Source organism: Vicia villosa, linkage group LG4 (genome assembly GCF_029867415.1).
Source record: "Vicia villosa cultivar HV-30 ecotype Madison, WI linkage group LG4, Vvil1.0, whole genome shotgun sequence".
Classification (NCBI taxonomy): domain Eukaryota; kingdom Viridiplantae; phylum Streptophyta; class Magnoliopsida; order Fabales; family Fabaceae; genus Vicia; species Vicia villosa.
Genome location: NC_081183.1, coordinates 14,904,267 through 14,914,132, shown reverse-complemented (window position 1 = coordinate 14,914,132; position 9,866 = coordinate 14,904,267). Strand labels below are relative to the sequence as shown.

Genomic DNA, 9,866 nt, shown 5'->3' with positions numbered 1-9,866 from the left:
TGTACCACCTTTTCTCTTTTATAATATATTGCCTTATTTAAAAAAAAAAAGTGACTATTATTTACAACAAGACAAATCAATTTTTATTTTTAATAAAATGACTATCATTTACAACTAACCAAATCAATTTCTATTGTTAGTAAAGTGACTATCATTTACAACTAGATAAATCAATTTCTATCGTTAATAAAATGATTATCATTTACAACTAGACAAATCAATTTCCACGATTAGTAAAGTGATTATCAATAACAACCAGATAAATCAATTTCTATTGTTAGTAAAGTGACTATCATTTACAAATAGACAAATCAATTGCTATTGTATTAAATTGACTGTCATTTAATCTGAAGAGACTTAAGTTTGAGACCATATTGATACAAATTTTGTATTTTTTATTTTAAATTTAAAATTGTTTAAGATTAAACCACATGAGCATGAGTTCAACTCCTTATAAGAAACAATTTTGACTTTTTTATATTATTAATTTATAATTATTTAAAAATGAAATTAAAAATAAAAATCACTTTAGTATTTAAAAAATAAAAAATAACTAAAATTCAACGTGACAGTCCAGTCACGGTTTAAAACTATGAAAAAACCGATTTGAAAAAAAATTAACAAAAAGACTAATATGATCCGGTTGAATTTTATAAGAGATTAAATTGAGTTTATTATATTGTGAAGAACTAATTTGACTCGTGTAATATTTGTGAGGGACTAAAATGAATCTTCATTCGTAATTTAATAAATGTTTTAATGGCCTAACATCTTCTTCAATTTAATGATCCAACTTTTTATGATGGATAGATAAGAATTCACCAAATATTAATTTAGAGTATTACAAACTAGGTAGTATCCAATATTAAATTTCCAAAATTACAAAATTTATTTAATAATAATTAAAAAAAAGAAAAAGAACATGTTGACTGTTCTTCTACCTACCATTTTAAAATCAAATCAGTTTAAGGTAAGTGTCAAAAGTTTCTGGATTGGTGTTCGTAAAAGAAAGAAAGTTGCATCCAACTACCCACCCACTTCTTGTCATTACTTTAATACTATACACTATTCAATATTTTTTAATGCATTTATTAAAATTGGTAAATTTTAATTAATAAAATGCTTATTAAAATATGTAAGCTATGGAATATCTTCTCTACACGTTTATTATTTTCTTCGGTCCTATTTATAAGATATAATTTATTTTTTTTAAAATTTATTTAATAATTAATATATTTGGTCTAAATTAATAAATTGGGGGCAAATAATGTCTTTTGGTGGTTTCCAACTTATTTTTCAATTTTCAAGTCACTTTTCACTTATCCACTCTTCACTTTTTCACTTTTTATTTTTTATTACTTTATTATTATTATTTTTAATAAATTATTAATCAAAATATTTCAATAATTTATTTTTAATAAAAAATTATTATGATCATTTTAAATAATTATTAATTTATATTTAAAATAATATTTAATTTTTAAAAATTAACTTTAGTAATTGAATATTAATAATGAAGAAATATAATTTAAAATAATTTTTATTTTAAGATACAATATTTTTTAACAAAATAATAATAATTTTAGTTTAACTAAAAATCATTTCAATTAAAATGAATTTAAAAATATAGTTGAAAACATGTGTTATGGGATAAAATATAAAAACGTGTGCCACTTATCATTAACTTTAATTTATATGATTCAAAATATTATTATATTAATATATGTCATTAATAAAATTAAAATAATATTTTAATAATTAAATATAAAAAATTATTTGTTATTGAAATCATTTCACAAATATAGGTTATCAATGTATATATATATATATATATATATATATATATATATATATATATATATATATATATATATATATATACACACACACACGGGAAATAAGGGTATTATTTATTCAAGTGTAATATACTACTATTATTTATAGTAAAATTCTACTAGTATCAAATTCTATTGATTCAAATATTTTGTAAATGATACGTAAATAAAAATAATATTTCTATACGGGAAAAAAAAATCTATTATTGGTCTAAATATTTATATATATATATATATATATATATATATATATATATATATATATATATATATATATATATATATATATAATGGTATTTATGATCCAAAAAAAATTTATTCAAAATATATATAAGGAAAAAACTATTATTGATTTAAATATTTTTATGTAAACGATACCGAAATATAAATAATATTTATATATGAGAGAAATCTATTAATGATATAAATATTTTTATATATGAAAAATGGTATTTATGATAAAAAAAATTTATTCAAAAAAGGTATATGGGAAAAGAATTATTATTGATCTAAATATTTTTATATACGAAAATTTACAATTGATTCAGATATTTTTGTAAACGATACCTAAAATGGTATTTGTGATCCAAAATATTTTGATTTAAACATGGTATACGGAAAAAAATCTATTATTAATTTAAATATTTTTATATATAAAAATTTACTATGATCCATATATTTTTCTAAATGATATATAAACATAAATAATATTTTTATAAGTAGTCTAGAATTTATTCTTTAAAAATAAACAAATGGATGTCGCGAGTTCAAATACACATCTCCAAATCTCATGTCTCTTCGAAACTATCAACTAAGTTGGCTTAACAACAACACAATTAATAATATTCAATTTTATTTCGTATGTTAAAGTTAGAGTTTTTTCCGATCTCTTTCGTCTAATTAAAAAAACTCATAAATTAGTTGCTAATAAAATAAAAAAGGAGTAACATAATATATTTTGATGAGATAACACATTTATTTATTTTTTAAAATTAAGAAACTAAAATAAATCTTAAAATTAATATAAGGAAAAAAAAATACAGAAGAAAGCATTAAGCCTATCAATAATTTAATATAAATATTTTTCAAAGTAATTTATAATAAATATTAAAGAAAAAGGTTCCCTTTTTGAGTTGAATCCTTCACTCACCAACTACCGTTACCTCACCACACAACTAACAGCCGCCAAACCAAACACAACCCTCTTACCGTCTTACGTTTCCATTTGTTTTCCTTTTTTTCTATATTTTTTTCCTTAAATCCCTTTTTAATCTTTATTGTTCATGTTTCTTTCCCTATTTTCTCTTGTTCCTCTCTCTGGTTTCAATAATGGAGTCTAAGCTTCTTCTCAAACCTACTACCTTTTGCAAACCTTCAACACCCTTTTCTCCTTTTCACCTAACAACTCGAGGGTCTTGCTTTTCATTCAACCCCATTTCATATTCTCCCCAAAAATCCAATCTTTCTCTTAAGGTTCAAGCTGCTTCTGTTGGGTGAGTGTTCTCTGTATTTTCCATTTTCATGTTATGTTCGTACAATTTCCCTTTAATGTGATTGCAATAGTAACATTTTTGGTTAGCTTCATGTGTGTTTTGTTAGTTTTATGTTATGTTATTGTGATAGAAAGTTATTATGATTTCATGATTTTAAATATCTGCTGCGGATGTTTCGTCGCGATTCTGGATATTGCTGAAAATCATGGTGAATTATGGCCGGGCAGATGGTCCCGTCCATACTTGATATTAGGGAAAATCATGGTGAATTATGGTCCGACAGATGGTTTCATCGCGATCCTTGATATTGCACAACGAAACCATCGGCCGGACCATAATTTACCATGATTTTAGGCAATATGAAACCATCCGCCCGACCATAATTCGTCAGGCGGATGGTTTCTCGTTGTGATCCTTGATATTGCGGAAAATCATAGTGAATTATGGTCGGTCGGTTGGTTTCATCGCGATCCTTGATATTGCGCAACAAAACCATCGGCCGGAACATAATTTAGTTTTACGCAATATGAAACCATCCGCCCGACCATAATTCGTCAGGCGGATGGTTTTGTCGCGATCCTTGATATTGCGGGAAATCATGGTGAATTATGGCCCGACGGTTGGTTTCATTGCGATCCTTGATATTGCGCAACGAAACCATCGTCCGGGCCATAGTTTACCATGATTTTACGCAATATGAAACCATTGTGTGACTATAATTCGTCAGGCGGATGGTTTCGTCGCGATCCTTGATATTGCGGAAAATCATGGTGAACTATGGCCGGTCTGTTGGTTTCGTTGCGATCCTTGATATTGTGGAAAGTCGTGGTGAATTATGGTCGGGCGAATGGTTTCGTCGCGATCTTTGATAGGAAAATCATGGTGAATTATGGCCGCAAGAGCTTCAATCGCGCCCGCCTCGCGGTTTTGACCATATAAAAACATAAGATTCTCTAGAATGTAACATTAAATTGGAGTTTAATCGCAATTGTATATTTTTTTACTAGAATTAGGCCTTGCAAAGTCTAGCTCGGTAGTTGTGGGGCAACGCAATTAAGGCACAATTTTCTATATTGATTCCTTCAAATTTTATAACGATCCTATTTCTTTTGTGTAGATCGGTGCCGACAAAGAAAAGGATTGATGGGAGTGAAAATTTGACCCTTGATCATATAAGACATTCTTTGATTCGTCAAGAAGATAGCATTATCTTTTCCCTCTTGGAGCGAGCACAATACTGCTACAACAAAGAAACTTATGATTCTGATGCTTTCTCCATGGATGGATTTCATGGCTCTTTGGTAGAATACATGGTCAAGGAAACTGAGAAACTTCATGGCATGGTATGGACTTAACCTTAACCCTTAAAACCAACTATCAAACCGTATTGTCAAATTGTAGATATAGCGTAACCGAACAAACTGCTATTTTTTTTTATGATACACTTTTCCTGATTGGTTTTATCACATTTGAAGGTCGGGAGGTACAACAGTCCTGATGAACATCCGTTCTTTCCCGATGTTCTACCTGAACCGTTTCTACCTCCTTTGCAATACCCTCAGGTAAGTAAATAACATCCCTTCAACAATCAAAGTTGTTTTCTGTAATAATTTATCGGCGAAACAACTAGTCCTCATGAATTGGTTCTTCGTTGAATAATGTGTGAGTAGGTGTTGCACCCTATTGCGGAATCGATAAATATAAATGATAACGTCTGGAGTGTATACTTCAAAGTCCTTATCCCACAATTAGTCAAGGAAGGAGATGATGCTAATTATGGATCCTCCGCTGTTTGTGATGTAATGTGCTTGCAGGTACATATATTATTACGTTTCTTTTAATTTTAAGGCCATGTTTGGATAAACAACTTAATTTACACTTATAGCTTACGTGTTCATCACATTAGTGCTTGTGTCTATATAAGTTATAAGCTGTTTTTATGTAAGTTATAAGCTGTTTTTGCAAGCTGAAAACAACTTATGAACATGTCCTAAGGTATTTACATGATAAGTACTGAAATAAGTTGTTTATCCAAACAAGTCCAGTATATGTTTTGGAAAAGTTGAGATTATAGTTCTTACATTGCTGAAAACTTATGATTTGTTGCTGCTGCAGGCTCTTTCAAAGAGAATCCATTATGGAAAGTTTGTAGCCGAGGCGAAATTTCAAGCTAATCCAGATTCATATGAAGCTGCTATTATAGCACAGGTACAAATACCTCTCTCAAGTATGCCATACCATTTTTGTGATATAAGTTTATAAGCCGAGGATTTGTTCGCATTACCGATTATCTTTTATCGCGATGACTTTGTAGGACAAGGACAAATTGATGAAAATGCTAACCTATCCTGAAGTTGAAGAAGATATTAAAAAGAGAGTAGAGATGAAAGCCAAGACTTTTGGACAAGAAGTGATTATAAATACAGAAGAACAAAAGACTGAGCCTGAGTACAAAATTAATCCAAGCTTGGTTGCTGATTTATATAGTGATTGGATCATGCCGTTGACAAAACAAGTTCAAGTTGCATATTTATTAAGGAGGCTCGATTGAGCATACATTGTTTATCTTTCCATGTATTGATGCTTGCAGTGAACCTATTAGCACCGCCTTTAAATTGAAGGCGCGTGTCTATTGTCTGACACATGTCAGTGTCCAATGATTGTTGGTATAGTTTTGTCTTGCGGATGTGTATGAGTAAGTGGTTTTGGCATATGTAATTAACATATGAAGAAGTTGATTTCCTATGCCATTCATGACTATAATAAGGAAGGAAATGGTTTAAGGTGTGTTTGATTTTTATTTTATTTTTCTTGATTGTTTCATTACATTAATCTTTTCAAATTTTAAAGGTTTTCCCTACTTAGGATTGTTAAAAGAAAAAATCGAACTGTTGAACCCAACTGTTATATTTGATTTGTGAATTGAACCATATTATAGAAACAGATCTAGCACCAAACCATTTTTTGATAACTGAAAAATACTAAAAACCGTTAAAAATTTAAATTTTTTAACGATTCGGTTTGAGCAAAATTGTCTTATAACGGATCGGTACGGTTCAGAATTTTGAAACGATATATCAACCAATAATTTTGGTTATCTGAGTAAATTGAAACGGTTTGATTCGGTTCAAGTGAGACACTTGAGAGAAGGTTCTAGTGGCTACTACTACCCACCTAGCAAGGGCACCATTAAATCTAGCATCACTTCTAGCCTTCCAGATTCTAGAAACTACACTAGCAATGCCTACAAGCTATAGAATTATAAGTAAACAATCCATCCCTCCTTGAAGAATTGCAATGTGGTAGCATAGAAGTCATCCTTAATGATACTTCAATAAGTTTGGAAGAAAAAAGGCCGAAAGCCATCAGGGCTAGTAGCATTGTCTTTCTTAAGAATGAAGTCTGCATTGTGGACTTCAAATAAACATGGCATAAGCATGTTATTGTTTTGATCGTTGAGCAAAGAAGGAATAACCTAATCAACCAAATAAGTGTCCCGCAAAAAAGAAGATTGGCTAAAAAGGGTCTGATAGATTTGATCATGTTGAAGCAATCAGGATGTAACTTCCACATTCGAAGAAAATTAATATGAGAGGAGAACTTTTAATCCTAGATAATGAAGTCTAGAAGGAGATGGTGGTGATATAAACTATACTTGGTAAGGGTGGAACAAGTGACTGAGTTATAAGTAGAGCCGTCAAATAAGCCGAATTTTTTAAAGCCCCAATTTTTTGGCCCCACTAAAACCCCACTTTATTAAACCCCTTTTTAATGAGAAAATTTTCAGGCCCTATAATTTTAAGCCCCTTAGTTAATATGTTATTTTTGGGCCTTATTGAAGGGGTTTATTCTGTTTCAAAGTTGCACCTCTGCACTAATTTCCACAAATTGCTTTGTTTTTCATCTTGTAAACTCCACCTCTATTATTGAGACATATTTAAAGTAGATGATTTATTCACAGGAACTTTGGTATTATCTTTCGGATGTAAGTGTTATATATAAAAGAATTATACTCATAAGACAATTGAAACTGGAAAAACAATATAGTTGAAATTTATATATATATATATATATATATATATATATATATATATATATATATATATATATATATATATATATATATATATATATATATATATATATATATATATATATATGCTCATATTCATGTTTTTCCATATTTATTTCATTCCTACATTTCTAGTTTGAAAAATGTATGAATGTCGTTGGGACAATTAACTGTTTCTAGCAAAGCTATATGTCCATGAATTTAATGGATATATTGTATTATACTTAGAAAATAGTTTAATGGATATATTGTATTATACTTAGAAAATAAAAGAGATGATTTATGTGAATAGAAGGAATTCATTTATAATGCATTAATTTACCTAACTATATAGAGTATCTTCCAGATAAAGAAATGGTTTATATGAATAAAAGTAATCCACATAATTTATACAAAAAAGTTTTTTTTTTAAATTTTATATTTTGAAAATATTATTTTTTTGAAATTAAAATATATATTTTTAAAATTATTAACTTTTTATTTAAGGGCCCAAGGCCCCATTCTAAACTGTTAGGGCCTTATATTTTTGGGCCTATATATTTAGGGGGTCATTAATCTTAGATATTTTTAGGCCCCTCATAAAATGGGCTAAGGCTCAAATTTTTTGGCCCCCTAAATTGACACCTCTAGTTACAAGATTTAATCCCTTCTTTGTGCAAGTCTACTTGAGTTTACTCGAGTCTATCAAAAAAAGATTATATGCGCGAGTCGACCCGCTTTTGCTTCATAGACTCGTAAACTCGTACGAGTATATGAGTCTGTCCGCTAGTTTGACAACCATGATCCTAACTAGAAAGCAATTAATCTACCTAAAAAGGAATAAAATAAAGCGGTAAAGTTTCCTCTCCCACACTTAAATCGAACATTGTCCTCAATGTTTCAATAAAAGGTGAAAGAGAAAAATAGAACCTGGTGTATTGTGAGATCATGGGCCTTGACGAACTTGAGCTCTCCGCAAAGAGTAAATCTCCTGGAAAAGATGGTCCATCTGTCTCAGGGAAGGGTTCTAGAGGTGTCTCCAGTGCCTCACTGTGAGTCACGAGGGACTCGACCATAGTGTTCAGCTGCCCAAGGGTCTATTAGTTTGGAGACTTTATTTTATGAACTCTTCATTTTGGAAGATTTATGTTTCTATAAACCTCTACATCATGGATTCTAGCCTAGAGAGAGTTTGTATCTCAATGGATTCTCCCATAATGTTTTGAGATCGGATTTACGAGAATCTCATGGTTCTTTAAAATATTGAGAGTGGTGATCATAGAGAAAATTTGGGTGATCCATCTTTCTAGGAATGTAGGAATTTAAACAAAGGTGCCTTAATTTAGACGGTGCAACAACAGGGGCGATATTTGACGTTATTGGACCCCGACAACGACGCTAAAAACTTGATCGCGTGTGTCCGCAAGTATACGAAGTGTATTAGAGTAATATAAAAGATTGTTAAACCAGAGAGACCTAATGGTCAATCTATCATTTTCTATTGTTACGATGTTTATCTAAGGCTATCGTTAGAAGGTTTGCAATAAGTAAAACAAAATAAAATAATAACTTTGAATAAATTTAGGAAAATAATATTGGAATGTGGCTTTCATCGAACAACAGAACTCTCATTATTTCTAATTAGGAAAACTTACGAGGCAATATTCTCTACTTTAAAAAAGAGTTAATTGAACATGAACCGTCACTTTTGCGTATTCGAAACCGAATTTTAATCTCTAATCTTTACTGTGGTTGTCACGTTCCACAGTTACCTACTACGTTAAAGTAGTAAATCTTTTTTTTAAAGAAATTAGATCAACTCAATTGAAAAGTGGTTTTAATTGGAAAGTTTAACTTTAAAGGGTTCCGATATTTGCTCAGATAACTGGATCCTAAATAAATAAACGCGTCCGCTAATAGTTTTAAAATCATTTTTTAGAAATATTAAACTTTCCTAAATTAATTAATAAAGTGCTTTCACGATCATTATTAACGAAAAAAACTAATTTTAGTCTTTCGTATCGGACGACTTTCGATCTTATCCGACATGTTCATGATTCTACTTTCGTAGTAACCGATCAAATTAAGTTCTGAAAAATTGTGTTAAAACCAAAACAACCCTCAATTGTAATCCTAAATAAATAACATCAAGAGTACCGTCAAATTGACGATCCTCACATTCCAGCACTAATAAATTAGCAGGACATGCTTACGATAAAATTAAAGGCTTATGATTAAAATGCAGAATTTAAACATATTAAGAGTACAATAAATTAAACTAAAGGACTTGCGATGAAAGTAAATTAAGTGCGTAAAAGTAAAGCAAGGAAAATAAACGTGCAAGATAAATATAGACTGATCGGTAAAATAGCAAGTGTACTATTTTGCCTCTGTAGTAATAAAGGGAAAATTCCCCGAATATCGATCTCAAGGACTGCGTGAGATTATAGAGTTAGTTGCACTTCAATTAAACAAAAAGCCTTGGGG

The 9,866-nt window shown here is 29.8% G+C and overlaps 1 protein-coding gene across 1 annotated transcript; it reads left to right on the top strand.

The window, feature by feature from the left end:
- The first annotated feature begins 2,984 nt into the window (after nt 1-2,984).
- On the top strand, nt 2,985-6,128 carry LOC131598866 (chorismate mutase 1, chloroplastic-like). The gene is made up of 6 exons (XM_058871436.1): nt 2,985-3,328; nt 4,446-4,671; nt 4,804-4,890; nt 4,999-5,142; nt 5,444-5,536; nt 5,643-6,128. The coding sequence occupies exons 1-6, from the start codon at nt 3,165-3,167 to the stop codon at nt 5,877-5,879; spliced, it is 951 nt and encodes a 316-aa protein (XP_058727419.1). The 5' UTR covers nt 2,985-3,164; the 3' UTR covers nt 5,880-6,128.
- Nucleotides 6,129-9,866: the final 3,738 nt, after the last annotated feature.